At 38.4% G+C, this 16,945-nt stretch overlaps 1 protein-coding gene across 3 annotated transcripts in view; it reads left to right on the top strand.

Annotated features, from left to right (window-relative positions):
- LOC146487323 (sodium channel protein 1 brain-like) overlaps nucleotides 1-10,152 on the top strand; it is a 45,101-nt gene extending 34,949 nt beyond the window's left edge. For all 3 annotated transcript variants that reach the window (XM_085087116.1, XM_085087124.1, XM_085087111.1), the window contains exons 16-24: nucleotides 481-654; nucleotides 1,360-1,470; nucleotides 2,118-2,387; nucleotides 3,134-3,187; nucleotides 3,576-3,713; nucleotides 4,157-4,270; nucleotides 5,693-5,831; nucleotides 6,006-6,137; nucleotides 7,126-10,152. In XM_085087116.1, the coding sequence (XP_084943242.1) occupies nucleotides 481-654; nucleotides 1,360-1,470; nucleotides 2,118-2,387; nucleotides 3,134-3,187; nucleotides 3,576-3,713; nucleotides 4,157-4,270; nucleotides 5,693-5,831; nucleotides 6,006-6,137; nucleotides 7,126-8,045 (2,052 nt within the window). In that variant the 3' untranslated portion in view covers nucleotides 8,046-10,152. The remainder of the gene's footprint in view (nucleotides 1-480; nucleotides 655-1,359; nucleotides 1,471-2,117; nucleotides 2,388-3,133; nucleotides 3,188-3,575; nucleotides 3,714-4,156; nucleotides 4,271-5,692; nucleotides 5,832-6,005; nucleotides 6,138-7,125) is intronic.
- Nucleotides 10,153-16,945: the final 6,793 nt, after the last annotated feature.

Genomic DNA, 16,945 nt, shown 5'->3' with positions numbered 1-16,945 from the left:
CGTATGATACGGAAATACTTTTTCATGTTTTCCGACGAAATATTGAAATAAGATTGTATTTTCAACAATTTAACGTTAATTTATTTCAAGAGTAGAGCTTTCCTTTAACCTTGAGCGCTTTTTAAAATTTGTAAGTAGACTTCAATGATTCGATAGGCCATTTGCCACACACTAAAATTGGCTCCGAGGCTTGAACCCTTTAAGCCCTAACAGTGATCAGCATCAAATTTCTCCTTGTAAGATCAATGCTTATTCAACACCTGACGTCATGAGAATTAAGAATACGATCACACAAGGTGAATTTCGCCCTGAACTTCTATAAGTATAGTATAGGAACAAGATAGGAGAATTTGTTCTTTGACATTAGGGTTAAGGGAATGAGACAAAAGAAAGCAAATAGAATTGAGGATAAATAATTGATTTATTTTGTTTGCCAATTTACTGAATACAGCTTTCTTGTCTTCATTCCCTATCTTGCAGATTTTTGAAGACGTTCATCTACATGAGAAGCCTAAGCTTGCTAAAGCATTAGAAATACTCAACTACGTTTTTGCTGCCATTTTCACCGCCGAATTCATATTGAAGACGATTGGTTTTGGACTCATAAAGTACTTCTCTTCTGCCTGGAACTGTCTGGACGCTTTTATTGTTTCAGTAAGTTGAAATACAGAAGTTTTGATATATGCATACTTACACTTATTGTAACTCCCAACCTGGGCTTTTCAGTCACATTGTTAATCAATCTCTTATCAACGAAAAACCTGCCGCAAGAGCAACTGTACGGAAACCCGACATTTACCATTTAGTTTGACTTATCTTAAACAACAAGTGCACTAGCGAGCTTAGTTACCACAGGTGAACTTCTCAACGAGTCTCGATCACTCCAAGTGTTGAAGTAAGAATAGTCGAAAAGATTTTGATTTCTGCTTTCCCGTGATTGATTGGATTGGGATTAACATGTAGCATTCACTCTGTTTATAAGGAAATTAAACTAGGCAGAAGAATATGATTTGATATGGAAATTACGAGAGGGAAAGAGGGCCTACGTTTTGAAAACTTAAACATTGGCTTGGCATGCTACAGACATGAAAAGCCAGCTTTCTCAAATTCCAATTCGACACGGAAAGAGTGGATGAAGGAGCCACTCTGTGAAAGCCACTGAAATTCCCTTCTATTTTATTTTTTTTATCTGTTTTACATCCACAAATTTGGCCAGTTTTGTTTCACTTTTAAAGTCCAGTCATACAGCTAGCTCACCGAATTTAACAACATGAAGTTTTTCCCTCCGTCGTAGCAAATCAAAACACACTGAAAAATCCAGTTTACCTTAGCATTCATTGCAATATTTATTTTTTGCAGATTTCACTTGCCTGCGTTTTTGAGAACAAGAACTTATCAGTGTTTCGTTCCCTACGTACATTGCGGGCGCTCAGACCACTGCGGGCCATCTCGCGACTGGAAGGAATGAGGGTAAATATTCGATTTATTTTTTGAATTTTCCTCAATAACAACCGAGATGTTAGGGTAAATTGTCTGCATAGATTACGTTTCGCCTCCACCGACGCAGCACCACAGTTTCTTTAGAACTTCCCCATTTTCCCTTCAAGAGTAGCCTACTTTTGTCGAATTATTATCATCTTTGTACTTTCGCAACTCAACTTACACATTTAAAGACTATTAGTGCGGTGAAAAACAGTTAAACTGAGACGTTTTGAATTAAAAAGCGATGCATTATGTTACCATAAAACATTAACTGGCTGGAAAAGAGTGGCATGCTACATGTGAACTTTCAAGCTAATTTACTATTGGACTTGCTCTTAATTTGTAAAAGACGTTGTAATTAGTCGCTGACGTCGACGGTATATTTTGTGATTTATTTTACCTATACATAAATTTAGGATAACATTTATAATTAAAACAAGCAAAATGGGCCATTCTAAAGGTCTTCAGTCGTCTCACTGAAGGGAGACCAAATGCCCAAAACTATTCATCTGGAAATGATCCGTCACCAGTCTTTGGAAAAGCTGCTAAAGGCAATTTGGAAATGACCTAAGAGAAAGTTTTGATAGTCAACATTGACAAATAATTAACCACCAGTATGTCTTTCCCCGCAATAGGTAGTTGTGAACGCACTGTTTGCTGCTATTCCAGGCATTGGAAATGTGCTGTTAGTTTCTCTTCTCTTCTGGCTGATATTCAGCATTCTTGGGGTCCATCTCTTTGCTGGAAAGTTTTACAAGTGCGTGGATGAAAACAATGAACCGTTACCCGCAAATGTTGTTTCGAACAAAGCAGAATGCCTTGGGCACCCTGACAAGTATCGCTGGGTAAACTCCAAAGTTACATTTGATAACGTGTTTGCTGGGTTTCTTGCACTCATGCAAGTGGTGAGTTGATTTGCCAGTTAGACAAATTTGCTCTTTACAATAGCAATACAATAGTAAACACCTTTAAAATTTGGTCAGGAAAATAATTATTTTCGAGGAGACCATTGTCTTCCGCTAAACTGGACTTTTACTCATAGTTATAACCTCAGACGTCGGAGGAAAAAAACAAGAGAAAGAAATTACTAGGGTACATTTGAAACTTATGAGGAATTTTTCTGACGATTCTTGGCTTTTTAAAATCAACAATTAAAATTTCAAGTTACAAAATAACCAGAAAGTAAGTAAAGTAAGTACGTTTTGGAATGGACACGTTTTTATCGTATGTACATGCAAATGACCACAAAACTGGGTCACCAAATAAAAATTGTAAATACGCACTCAAACATGGCGCTAAGCTCAATAATCGTTAAGAAACGTCGTGGGACAGTAGCACCTTTCTTAGATTGCATAGATCAAACCCGTCCCCCTCAACACAATGTTGGTTTCCTCAATCAAGCAGATTTTCCTGGCCAAAGAACGTTTTTCTTCGGGAACGGATAGATCTTTTATGAGGCAAAACGACTGATACTTTCATTGTAAACGTAATTGAAATATACATTTAACAGAGTTTTGACGACGATTGCAGTTCGTTTTGCAGTGTGAAGCAGGTTTCACCAGTACAGGTGTAGAATCCATTGTAGTAATACCTGTAACAGGACGTTTTCCCTAAGGACGAATTTTACATTACAATGAATAATTTTTTTAAGGCGACCTTTGAAGGATGGATGGAAGTTATGCAGGATTCTGTTGATTCTACTGAGGTAAATATTAGCACACCCCTTGTGAGAATACTTGCTGCATATTTTCAACTGTCTGGAGCAGCGCATTCTCTCCAATAAAATCTGATGCCCGAATAAAGAAAAGGACTGCAATACCGTTTACAGATAGGGCTGGATTATCAGGAAAATTATCGAAAATTATTACATTGGTGTAAAACGTTTATTAGGAATATCACAGGCAGTACAACCAAGGTAGAAGTAAATTGTCCACCCAGCCCTAGCTTTGCGAGGTTTTGCGAGTCACGTATTTCCAGTTAGTATTCGATGAGCCCAGCCAATATACGTCTTTTTGTATAAGTTCTTCAATTTGAGGCGCAAAAGAAACACCCCCCTCACAAAAGTACGTGTGATTTTGCATTATTTCTCTTAGGTGGATTTGCAACCAAAGTATGAGAACAAGTTGGTGGCGTACTTGTTCTTCATTGCCTTCATCGTCGTGGGATCATTTTTTGTCCTGAATCTGTTTGTTGGAGTCATTATTGATAACTTCAACACTTTAAAGAAGAAGGTGAGCTGTAATATTTCTGATGCTTTCTTCAGAATATTCTCAACCGAATCTTAATAACATGCAGTAAGGACATCAGAGTACACATGGTTCAGCAATAAGAAAAGGTTATTTGGCGGAACGCTGTGTTGTACAGTGGGTAATTTTACGCGTCCGTGTTTATTTTTTTCGAACCATTAGGCGAAAATAAAATAAGAGATGACGAGTAACAATGCTTGTTTATGCTTGGAATGTATTGTCTACAGTAGTCCTGAAATATTTAGTACAGAAATGGAACGCAATATCTTTTTAGTTGGTCAAGAGGGACTAAGAAAACGTCAGAAGGATTTTAGACTTGCCCTGGTCTTTTTTCTCCCATATTTTCCTGAAAGATACCGCGCATGCAGGATCCCACAGTAATGCCAGGTCTCACTGCTAACTTTTCTCTCATGGCTTTTCTGTTGTAGTACGAAGAGCTTAACAGCATGGGAATGCTATTGACTGACACACAGAGAAAGTGGGTCAACTTTCTCAAAGAAGCGGCTCGAAAAAAACCACCCACCAGACAGATTCGTCCACAGGTATAAAGTAATTCAAAGACTCCAATCCCTATTATCATAAACATTTGTTGTCTAGTTCCTGGGCATTTCTCTGTCTTTCAACTTGATCAATCCGTTTTGGGTCACGAGTAAGAGGGAAAAGCGAGGCTTTTCCCAGCCGTACGTCTCGGAAACGTCATCGAAACAAATTGACTGTGAGGGCCTGTGAGAAAGCCGTACATGAACTAAGCAAAAACATTTTGAAATTCACTATTTCTTCAGGGACACAAAGAGATTACGTTACTCAAACTAACACAGGTAACAAAACTGTCGCCTTGGATAACAGTTACTTTCTCCTAAACAAAATAATTATCTATTTTTTCATGTCCAGTCTTTTATATCTGAATCGAAGAGATTTTATAAAAGTACCTAGATGTGTATTTTCCACCTGTTAGCATTGCTTAATGCTGCTTTTTGTTAATTTTGCCGCCGCTTTTACTAATTATTATTTAATGTTGATTTTTCAATTTAATGTTATTTCGAAGTGAGCCCTCTCGATGAGTTTTTTTTTTCCTCTTAGGGCAAGCTTCGACAATAAAATATGTTTAAATAAAAAAAAAAAGGAAAACTTCAGGAGTACCAAAAATTTGACAAAGTATTGCAAAATGAACAAACACGTAGAATGGTTCTGAAAACAACCAAGGAGATTAATTCTTTCGTTGATATGGAATGTCATTACCGACTTTGTTGTATGCGAATCTTTTTCTTATATGAGTATGTAAAGGCCCATTTCAAGGGTTTCAACATTTTCTTCAACACGCGTTCAACACTTTGTTGAACCAAGTGTTGGGGGCGTTTGAACAGGTCGTCCAACATTGCTGAAAGCTTAAAAAATGTTGAAAGCTTGTTGAAAGCGTGTTGAATCAAATTTCAATCGGTTTCAATTTTAATTCAACATCCATACAACATTTGCTTTGTTCTCGAAAATGTTGAATGGTGTTGAAGCCGTTTGAACACTCCGTTCAACATTTGTCCAACATTTGCCCAACATCCGTTCAACTTTTGTTGAACGAATGTTGGTCAAACGTTGAAACCGTTTAAACGGGCGTTAAGAGAACGTGCATGTGAGCCCAACCTGATCGTGCACGTTTTCTATAGTTGCCATGGAAACTCAACACATGAACAGTTACAGAAAAACTTGTGACTGGCTCAGAATGGGCAGATTTCTTATGAATTGTTTATCACAATTTTCGTGAAGAGTACTGGCTGCCTGGAATAACCATAGGGGCTAGCAGAGCCAGGCAGCCAGTTGACATTAGCATAAGTCCAGCTGCCATAAATCAAGTGGACAAGAAAATGCAACTAAATTTGGAACGTGGAGTCACCATTTGTTGTTCTTTTAGCATATGTAGTATTACTGTCTTGAGTATTGTAGTTGATCTTCCTGTAACGTTTGATTTCCAGGAACGACTTTGTGGCGTGTTATATGACGTGGTAACAGGAGATAAGTTTGAGATCGCTATTCTGACAGTAATCATGTGCAACATGGTATTGATGACGATACAACATCACGGACAATCAGAACAAGTCACTGACGCCCTTCATATCCTTTCACTATGTTATGCTTACCTGTTCAAATGCGTGAGAAGTTGATAGGACCCCTTGTGCCGTTTATCATGAAAATAGGTCAATTGTCATGAAAACAGTATACATACAGATTTTACCAATCATGTAATCCATTGAAAAAAAACTACAACCTTCCTTGACCAATGTTCACGCATTTGCAATTTCGTTTTCACTGGAATATTTCTGTTGGAGGCCATTGTCAAGATTATGACGTTGAGGATGCATTATTTCAAGAAAGCATGGAATGTGTTCGACTTCATCATCGTTATCAGCTCTCTTGTGGGTATGTAAACTTGTTAAAAGAGCGGTTTTTAGTAACGAGTGTTACTCTTCTACTCTCTCTGACTGGTTTATTAATTTGCTCCACTTTGGCTACACATTAGAACTGAAAGAACGTGTGTTGCTCGCACGCATTTTCTCGACGTGACGCCATTTACTTTCATTTGCTTCGAATCTTGCTTCGTTGTGCCGTTTACGTCTGTTGTACACGCACATCTACATTGTAACTTGGCAAAGGTTGACCATCTCGCCATCTTGGCCATCTTGATTACGCGACACCCAATCGAAAAACCTCTCAGTTAGTTAAAACAACTTAGGTTAAGGGCTTTGGCAACCGTCACTAGGTTGTGACATTCATTCCAATGGGTATTTCCATTTATTTTGGTTTCTTGCAAAAAAACACCCAGAAAGTTCACTTGGTGTAAGAATAGAAATGTGTAGAAAAAAAAAAAAAAAACTTAACTTTTCAGAGATATCCTGTTCGACAATGAACCATTTCACTGACATTTTCTTTAGTATTTGAAGTCTTCAGTCCTTGGATGAAACCGTATCGCTAAAGTTTTACCATTCAAATGAATGCATTCAACAAACATTTTCTGTCTGTTTATTGCTGTACAAGGTGGCTCCGATTTTTGAGCCTGTGGATAAAATCCTGAAGAGTGACAATCTAGAGGAAGTCACTCGTTCCTTATGGTACGGCTTATTGTGGAAATCGTTCTAAAATTGGAGTCGTTGGGCGATCCAAATGAAAGCTATTCAGAAATAGTATCCTGTTGTACTGTTTGTCATGCTGAGCTAGGTGGTTCTGTGGCCATTCAGATGAAAGTTGTTGTACAGAAGCCGAACTTAATTCGTTTCGGCCTTTTTTATCCTGATAATATGCAAAACGAAGTATGTTATTGTTTTTCTTGCTTTCCCCTTTTGGAAGTGAAAGATTTAAACTTTCAAATTCCACCATACTAGGAATTTAACTCTCTGATTTGCTTCAATAGATGTGATGCTCGACGAATTCAATGCAAACGAAGGTGCAGTTAGTCCCAGTCTTCTTCGCGTCCTACGAATCTTCAGAATTGCCAGGCTGCTAAGGCTGGTGGAGTTTGCCAAGGGAATACGTCAGCTCTTGTGGGCTCTCATGATCTCGTTACCAGCCCTCTTCAACATTGGCACCCTGCTATTCATGGTCATATTTATCTATGCGATCATTGGCATGTCAGCTTTCGGAAATGTAAAACGAGAAGGCGATTTAAATGACACTGTAAACTTCGAAACGTTTGGTACTGCACTTCTGCTGCTGTTTCGCCTAGCTACTGGCTCTGGATGGAATGACATCATGGATGCGTTGATGCTGCAGCCTCCAGATTGCGATCCCACCTACCTGAGTCTTCCCAATGGTAACTGTGGCTCGTTCAGTGCTGTTCTTTACTTGGCCAGCTATATCATAGTCGTCTTCCTTGTAATTGTTAACATGTACATTGCTATCATTCTTGAGAACGTGAACCGCGCTCACGAAATCGAGGATTTCTGCATCACCAAGGAGAACTTCGACAGCTACTACATTACGTGGGGAACGTTTGTTCACGACGGAAAGACATACCTCCCGTTAGCCCAGTTATCGGAGTTTGTGTCTTCTTTGGAAAAGCCTTTCAAAATTGCGCAACCAAACTCAGATGCGTTGAGAGACATGGATATTCCTGTGAGAGCAGGGCAACTTATTCACTGCTTCGATCTACTGAAAGCATTGGTGCGACGCGTTCTGGAAGAACACGGGGAGTCGGTCGAAGTATTCAAGGATATCACCGTGAGAATGGAGGCTAGCTTCAACAAGTCGTTCCTTGCACAAAAAAGAATTTCCTCTTTGACTGGTTCCACTAAAACGTACCTTACTGATGGTTTGCCAGACACTATAACCTAAGGACTGTTGGAACAAACTTGAGAGGATTGCATTACTCTAGAGTAGAGTATACTTTACTGAGGTCGGGATCCAACCCCTATGAAGTTTTTGCTCACCAAGATGAAGTGACAACACTTGTAATTTGCTGGCTGGTGCGCAGTCTGAGTGAGAGATACCCAAGCCTCTTGCTTACTGGAAAAGTTATTTAAGCATTAAGCCCGACCGGTTCTACTGGAAAGCAAAGTTACAGAAGCTTTGATTTCTTCTAATCAAAGATCTGATAAGTTGCGGTATTTCGCAAAGAGCCTGTTTAACGCCGAGAGACAGACTTTTTTATCACTCTTAGATTTTTAGCGTGTTTTATATAACCTGGACATTAATTTGAAATCTAGCGTTTTCTTTTCCTGATAGGAAAATTTAGAATATATTTTTAATATATACGTTATCAGTACTTACCTATCAGCTGTTAAATTTTGCTTAATTGGAAAATTAGTTCTTGGTAAATTCAGCTGCTACGATTTCATGCACTGAATTTTCATACAGTATTTAGTTTTGAATAATTCAGTTTTTCATGCTTGCTAACGGTTTGTTTCGTGATTGATCAAAGCATTCTTATTATGCCCCTTTTTCAAACTTTGTAAACGTGACTGCAGTCCTGTTTGTCTGCCATATGGGAAATGCCTCCACTTGGTCAACATTTGGTTGAATTCTATCATTGTTTTTTGATGGCCATCAAAATAGCCGATCTTGTAAATATTAAGTCTATGATAGTATAGTAATCTCTCTTCCTACAAATAACTTTCGACTGCGAACACCTTGCTAACACGAATACCCAGTTATTACGGGGCATACAGGATTAAAATCTTGATTAAAGCGGGACTTGTATTTTCCTTTCATGAAATTGGTAACGGATGCCAAATATTGGTCGTATCGTGTCTGTTAGGAAGGGAGCTTACAGTGAATGAAACAACCTTGACGACCATTAATACATGTCATCTTAACCTGTGAACTTAAGAGTCTAAGGTTAAACCATATTATTAAAAACTGGATTATTGTATAATGTAATTCCAGGGATTTGATTGGCTTAGAGGCCAAGATATATGGGTCATTATACCATGCCCGAGACCATTAAATTGTCTTCTGGTTGTTCTTAAAAGCGAAACCAGCAAAGTATAGCAAAATTTCTTGATTGTTTTTAATGAAACAATTATTCCACCCGCGCTTGTTGAATATGAGATGATTATGGCCAACTTGGCGCTACGCACCTCGTTTGGCTATTTATCATCTCATACCCAACGCGCGCTCGTAGAATAGTTGTTAAGTATTTAAGTTCTTTTCTATTTAAGATCTTTGTCATACATATGAGGTAGATACTGAGGAAGTAGTTTATTTTTCTCAGTTGGTTTGTGTTTTCACTGCTTCATTTTTAGCTTGAGCTGCTGAACCTTGGTAGGGGGAGAGAGCGGCGGTGTACCCAGTCCCTTAACTTCAAGAACATCAATGCTATAACATTGAAACCTTTTAAGGTCTACACAATGAGGCGATGACGTCACATGCTTGGAAATTCCGAACAGACGCCATTTTGGATTCGCGACTTTCCCATAACCTCAGAGAACCATCAAAATTAAGGCAAAAGCAATTAAATTCAGCGTTTGTACTTATATATATATACAAGTAATGAGTGGAAAAAAGGTAGATAGTATCAAAAAACACGTTAAAATTACATTAAAAAACACATTAATTGAACTTAAAAGTAGCAGTCAAATTCCATAAAAACAGTCTTATGCGATTTTGTTGTCCTGACAACAACAAATTCTCTGAACAATCTCAATTTGGTACCAGCTAAATTTTAGGAAAAGTTTGTTTGTAAATTTAACAAAACTTTTAAACGTTTGAAAGCAATGTGGGCTCTTCCATCTCTCCCCCTCCCATGCTAAATATGATTGATACAAGTCAGAGTCAAAATATACGCTTCTTTTGGTTTCTTCTGGAGTAATGATAGTACAAGGCGACTTAACAATTAGCTATAGTAGCTACTGTAAATAACACAACCTTGTTAATTCCCAGTGTGCCTTAGTTTAAAAGGCCAAAGATTGATAAATAAACATGCAGAACCACAGGAAGGTAATTTAGTTCTTCTTTCATATTTGAATGGTCAAAGATGGGTGTGGGTTTTCATTCCAGGAGACAAAAGTTAGACTCACCTCATAAAGCAAAAGAAACAGCGTATAGGATAGGATTGGATAACTTTGTTTATACACGGTTTTTCCATCAGCTACTTAATTATCATTAATAACTAACTAACAGAAAAGACAAATTTTGTCCACACGTTTTCTAGGTTGAGTAGTTCAAGTCCTAAAACCTTTGATTTAAAGTATCTGACTAGATTTCGAGGTAATTGACCTCATTTAAAATGTGGGAAATTTGCGTTACCATCTGTCGCTTAATAATAAAAGGAAAATAACGCAAAAGCGCTACGTATAGTGAAATGACGCGGTCTACAGAAAGTGCCCTTTATTTTGAAAACATTACAGATTCTTGAGCAATCCAAACAATTGATTAACAGGGGACAAGTCTGGGCAAGTACATTGGCATAGGCTTAGGCTGCTTAGGCTATGTTCACACGGGACCGGTTCCAAATGGTTTCGATCTAAATATCGTGACGGATAGGCCTTTTGTTCACACGGGACCTGCCCACCGTACGGTGAATCCGTTCTCCAGGTCCGATAACAGGACCTCCAAAAAAAACAAGTCCAGTTTTGGAACCGTTTCGGTCCCAAATGGATCTGTCACCGAGTAAACACCTGGGACGAGTTGCATAAAACTTAACGGCGGGCGTAAATGCTATCGTCAGACGTTAAAATATTGAATGTGACTGGGATGAAGGTCTCGCGTTAGCAGTTACGCCCGACGTTGAATTTTATGCAACTCACCCCTGGACCGGTTCCTTCAGTGGTACTAGCAGCGAAGTTAAGCTTGGGTTTTAGTTAAATTTATTGTACTTCGGTCTTGAAGAACATGAGGAGGCAAATAGTCGTTGTTTTGGTCAGCATACTTCTTGGTTTTACTGCCTTAAGGCAGACGACCGTCCTCCAAATGGCTGTTAAGAGTCAATGTCTGAGAAAACCGGGCAAAATCTGAAAAAGCTGAAAGATGGGGGTCGGCCAAATTATTCCATACTAACATCATAGATAGGTTAGGTGGACTTATGGATAAATTTACTAAAGTTTACTCTTCAAGTGTTTTGGTATAGGAGAAATGAGATCCACTCTCCATCACCCCCTCAGGTCCTAGTTTTTCTGGTAAATTTGACCCAAATTTGACAGCCAGCAAAAACTGTACAATCTAGCGAACAAAGTTCATGTTTTGTACCTGATATAAATGGTCATAGAACTTCTTGTAAAAAGCCAGAGATATGCGAAATAAGCAAAAGTCACTCTACAACATTTAGTTTTGGAATACCTATATTTCGCATCTGCGAATGAGCAAGAAATTAGCCATTTTCGAACTCACGCAGAACACGCAACTAAATCTTCAGCAACAATCGGATGCTAAAACCAAACACTCTTACCTTCCCTCTATCACAATCATCAATAATCTTTTTGGGCCATTCAAACAGCAAGATGCTTCACCACCTCCATTACTCCTACTACTCGATGTCATGTACAGCACGACACGACGCAAGCAATGTGCCAATTAAGCCGCTCTTGGATTCCACATTGGATTTCTCCGCGGTTAAATATATGCCGGTTGACTAAAGTGGTCCCAAAAAAATCAGAACCCCTCTCTGGCAAATTTAACAGAAGGAAAATTTTAAAAGAAATTATACGAACTAAACAGAACGACGCCATCTTGAGTTGGATTGCTCTCAAGGGACTGGGACCTACTTATTTTTACTTTAGGTAGGGAGGGGAGAGGGAAGGACCTATCGCCGGCGCATTGTTGCTAGAAACGTCTGTTTGTCGCGATAAACAGCTCAAGATCTGAACAAATAATGACATGAACGAATCATGCTCTAAATAGAACCAGCAGAACCGCGCAATAGCGTGAAAAAATAACTTGATTGGATTTTTTTTGAGCGCGCGGCTTTTGATGTACATTTCCACCGTCAAAAAATCAGACATATCCAACTCCCGCGTTCTTCACAACTCGATAAAGCACGCTAAAGCATGAACAACTGGAATTGTTGAATTTAATAACAAAAATTGCAATGCCTTTATAAGAAAGTTTCCGTTTAGTAACTTCGAAAGAAGTACCGTTATTTGACACTTGTACTACATAACACTAGTAACACAAATCTCTGTACAATGTATAAGCAAACTGATCACAGTTATTACTCAATAAATTGACCCTCCTAGGTTAATCTCTCTACTCGACACGCTCCCCTCTGAATCACTGAGGAAAGCTGAAATATGATCTCTACCTTTACCGCAAGGCAATCAGATTGGATGTGTGAAATAAGTAGAAACAGTGTCATGGAATTGTTTTACCTTTAAAATAAACTGCGTAAAACTAAAGATAACTGACGGAAAATCTGCGCTTGATATTTAGAAAAAAGAATTTTCCTTGCAGATCCCCTTTGGGTTGGAATTTCCTTTTTCCTATAGATAACTGCCTTTTACAAGGTATGTTTGTTTTTGCTTCCGATCTTTTGTTTACTTATTTTGAACTTTGCTAGTTCCGTCGGTCTGTCAATGAACACATGTCGTGAAGCGAAATATTTACCTAAGAGCCCTCACTGAATACGCCATTTGCTTTTAATAAAAGCGTTGGACTTATCATTCCGGCTTGTCATGTACACCAGAAGGCCCTTAGGAGTATGCGCTTTTTGGTTATTAAAGCTGCTGTTGAAAACTTACACAACAAATTAACAAAAAATTAGTTTTGGCTGCATTATCTCCGCTTTGATACCTTGATAAATATGATACGAGACGGGAAGGAGGAGCTGCCGGACCGTCAAGAACGCTTATCAGAGAATAAACAAATAACATCAAGTTAACGTAGAATCTGCAACGCCTAACTCTTAAACTCTACTGGGATCATCACAAAATTGTCTCCGGGTCGAATAAATAAAGAAGTTATATATCGGTCCAAGGGAACAGTAATCTTACTATCAATTCAAAACATTCACCTTAAGCTTGTCCTCAAATTTTGAGGTAGCATCCTCCACTTTAAATCTGCTTGAATGGCCTTTTCGACAAGTGTTTATAATACACAGGGCTGAAACAATATTTGAAATGTTGATTTCAATTGAATGAGATGTTTGTTACATTGTAACAAAACAACGCATTTGATAAATTAGCAGAGATTTCCGAACTGATAAGAAACTACACGTAAGGTGAAAATATCTTAAGGTAACATATAAAGAGTAAATTAATTACCAAAAAAAGGTGAATTACGAGAAAATAATTTAAATATTGGCTTATTGTACATACCGGATCCTATTGGAACTGAAACTTGAAACTCCTGGTATATTTCTTCCGACACCTGTTTGTTTACCCGACGAGGATTTTTTAATTTTTTCGCTTCACCTCTGTGAGATGGGTGAGAACAACTGGATTTTAACTTCTGGTAATGTGTTGTTAATTCGTATTTGTGCTTTGGACATTTCGCTGTCTTCCTCTGATAGAGAATGCAATACGGCGCGATTGAGAATAACATCAGCCTCGTTAATCGTGTCCATAAGCCTCGACTTCGATCGACTGACACCCAGATTAGTTAGATAATCTGTTAAATCCTTTCTGCATGATTTTAGAGGAATAACATAAAGCTCATTTGGCGCGTATGGTGTGGGACCGCATATACTGGCAACAGTTGAAAATAAGCAGCTCATTTTGCGTTGTACATTACGTTTCTCAGTGCAATGTAACTACTGTCGCAAAAGACTGAAGCGGAGACCATATGTCACGTAATAAATGTAAATATGGTAAGAACAAAATTTTCATAAAATACTTTCGTACGTGTATAGTCTCTTACGATATAAAAGAATATGACGTTATTTTTTCGGATTTTTTCCTCTTTGTATTGAAACAAAATAGAGTTTCTGCAAGTGAATCTACAAACAAGACTTCCAACTGGGCTACGGTATTGTTTCTCTAAATTACTCTTGTGTTTTTGGCTCTTACTTGATTTGTTGTAATCCCGTCTTTGACAGTACAAGACAGCTTGACCCAGAAACTTCACCTAATTAAAGCCCACAAAATGCAAATTAAATTTCAAAACGATATTCCCTGCCCAGCAAGCATAACAACCTGTAGGCCATTTAATAAGCAAGGAAAATGGTTGTAACTCTCGTTGGTATCTTCATTTCCCAATAGCTTGTTATTCCTTGCCACTTACGGCATGAGCCTAAACCAGCCTTCCTTAAATCAAAAATCTTACTTATGAAAAACAGCGTGGAACAATCATCCATGGCCAGCCTTGGCTAGCCCCTGTCTCCCTTACAACCAATCAACTAGTTCCCAGTCTATCCCGAGTGAACAAATTCAACATGGCGTCGTTTTGTTTATTTTCGCGTTTTCTTAATTTTCTTTCCGTTAAATTCGCAAGAGAGGGGATTTGAATTTTTTGTGGAACTAATTTGATCAACTGAATATTTTTAACTTAGGACAAACCCAATGCGAAATCCAGGAGCGGCTTAAACAGCACATTGATTGCGTCGTGTCGTGCTGTACATGACATCGAGTAGTAAGAGAAATGGAGGTGATGTAGCATCTTGCTGTTTGAATGGCCCAAAAAGATTATTGATGATTTTGATAGATGGAAGGTAAGAGTGTTTGGTTTTGGCATCCAGTTTTTGCTGAAGTTTTAGTTGTGTGTTCTGCGTGAAGTCGAAAATGGCTAATTTCTTGCTCATTTGCAGATACGAAATATAGGTATTCCAAAACTAAATGTTGTAAAGTGGCTTTTTCTTATTTCGCATATCTCTGGCTTTTTACAAGAAGTTCAATGCCCATTCATATCAGGTACAAAACATGAACTTCGTTCGCTAGATTGTACAGTTTTTGCTGGCTGTCAAATTTGGGTCAAATTTACCAGAAAAACTAGGACCTGAGGGGGTGATGGAGAGTGGATCTCATATCTCCTATACCAAAACAGTTGAAGAGCAAACTTTAGTATATTTATCCATAAGTCCACCTAACCTATCTATGATGTTAGTATGGAATGATTTGGCCGACCCCGATCTTTGACCACCTGCCTGGTTTTCTCAGACAATAACTCTTAAAAGCCGATTTCTGAAATTGTCAAAAAATTTGGCGTCAGTCGTGAAATTTGAAATTCCTTCATATTTTGCCCATATAATCTCTATAGTGGAGTATTTTCAATTTTGTTAAAAGTTTCGTCAGCGTGTTATTTTTTTCGAAATCGGGCAAAGTTTGAAATACGGCAAATTAGTATCCTTTCAGTCTCGAAACTTACTGAAAATTACCCATTTTCATCTCGCTCGTAGAAAGAAACGCGATGTCCTCCATTAATGAAATGTTTACAAAATATAAACAAATCCCTCTTCTTCATAATGCACTAGTTAAATTTAGATAAGCTTGAAAATTGGAAATGCTTCGGTCGTTAGAAGAAACCCCATTTCGGCAGTTTAAAAAATTAGCAAATTTCATCCAATTTCAACACAAAAGAAACCCAATTGGTACGTCAAGTTTGAATTTAAAAATGGGACAGTGGTGAAGCACAACCTTTGTAGTTTACTGTGTTAAAATATTTTTGGCGGCAATGCAAAAGTATCCCGTCGAGAGACCAAAATGTGAAGGGTACTTTGACACGAGGAGAGCCTGTGAAACGAACAACGGCCGTCACGCTACAAATCAAGTCCTTTGTTAAATTATCACTTGCAACAAAGAATATGTTTTCTATAAGCTGTACAGATATTACTAATAGTAGCTTATTCTCCGTTGAACTCAGTAGGATAACATTTTGCATGATTTTGTCAACTCATGTTTTCTTACACATGTAGAAGTCAGGATTAGGCACATTTTGCGGCTAATTGCGTAATAGGAAACTGTTTACATTATTCTGCTTCGGCTACTTTCAAAAATACAACAGCCAAAGTATTTCTAAGCTTTACTTCATGTATTGATTGAGTTTTTAAGACAGGAAAGGCAATTACTTTAGAATTATCAAGTAAAGATTGTATAAATTCACTTAGAAGAGGTCAAAGTTAACAGCAGAGATCAGCTATGTGATTGTCGCGTCGCAGTATAAATATTTATGAAATTTAATATAAACTAGCAGTTTAATTTTCTAGCCCTGAATTGGGAAAAACTTGCTAAGGAGGACTTACCACAGTGATCTGATCTGCAGTGCCAGTAACTCTTTTTAAACGGAAAAAGTTGAAATCCTTGTAACTGCGTGACTCTGAAGCCGCCGTTACACGTTGAAACTTTTAGCTGAAACTTGTGTGCAACGGCGCTGCGAAACAAGTTTCAGCAGGCGTTGCACCGTGTAACATGGTCGGTTTCGTGAAACTTTTTCGAACTTCCGTTGCGAGACAAGTTTCACGAAAAGTAGAACCGCTTTCTACTTCTGCAACGGCTCGCAACGGTAGCAGTGGTGAAAAAACAAGAGTTTCACCGTGTAACACCACTTCGTGAAACTGGTCTCGTTCGCCGTTTCACACAAGTTTCAGCTAAAAGTTTCAACGTGTAACGGCGGCTTGACAAACTAAGGCGTGATCAAAACCGGGTGGGATCTGGTAACCTGACTATCTTCCCACGCCCAACGAAGGCGAACAAGTAACAAACGACAAACAATTCAGTATTTTACCTCTGTAAATATGTAGTTCTTCAAGTTCCTAAACCAGCCGTCTAGCCAAATATACACTCCCTGAGCTTGAAAAACGTTTTTTGTTTCTTAGCTGGGGAGGGGGGGCCGGGGGGGAGGGAGGTTCCTTGCGCGTGAGAACTCGCGGA

The sequence above is a fragment of the Pavona decussata genome, unplaced genomic scaffold, assembly GCF_977016875.1.
Source record: "Pavona decussata unplaced genomic scaffold, jaPavDecu1.1 SCAFFOLD_16, whole genome shotgun sequence".
NCBI lineage: Eukaryota > Metazoa > Cnidaria > Anthozoa > Scleractinia > Agariciidae > Pavona > Pavona decussata.
The sequence above is the reverse complement of the archived record's forward strand: the minus strand, read 5'-3'. Positions and strand labels throughout refer to the sequence as shown.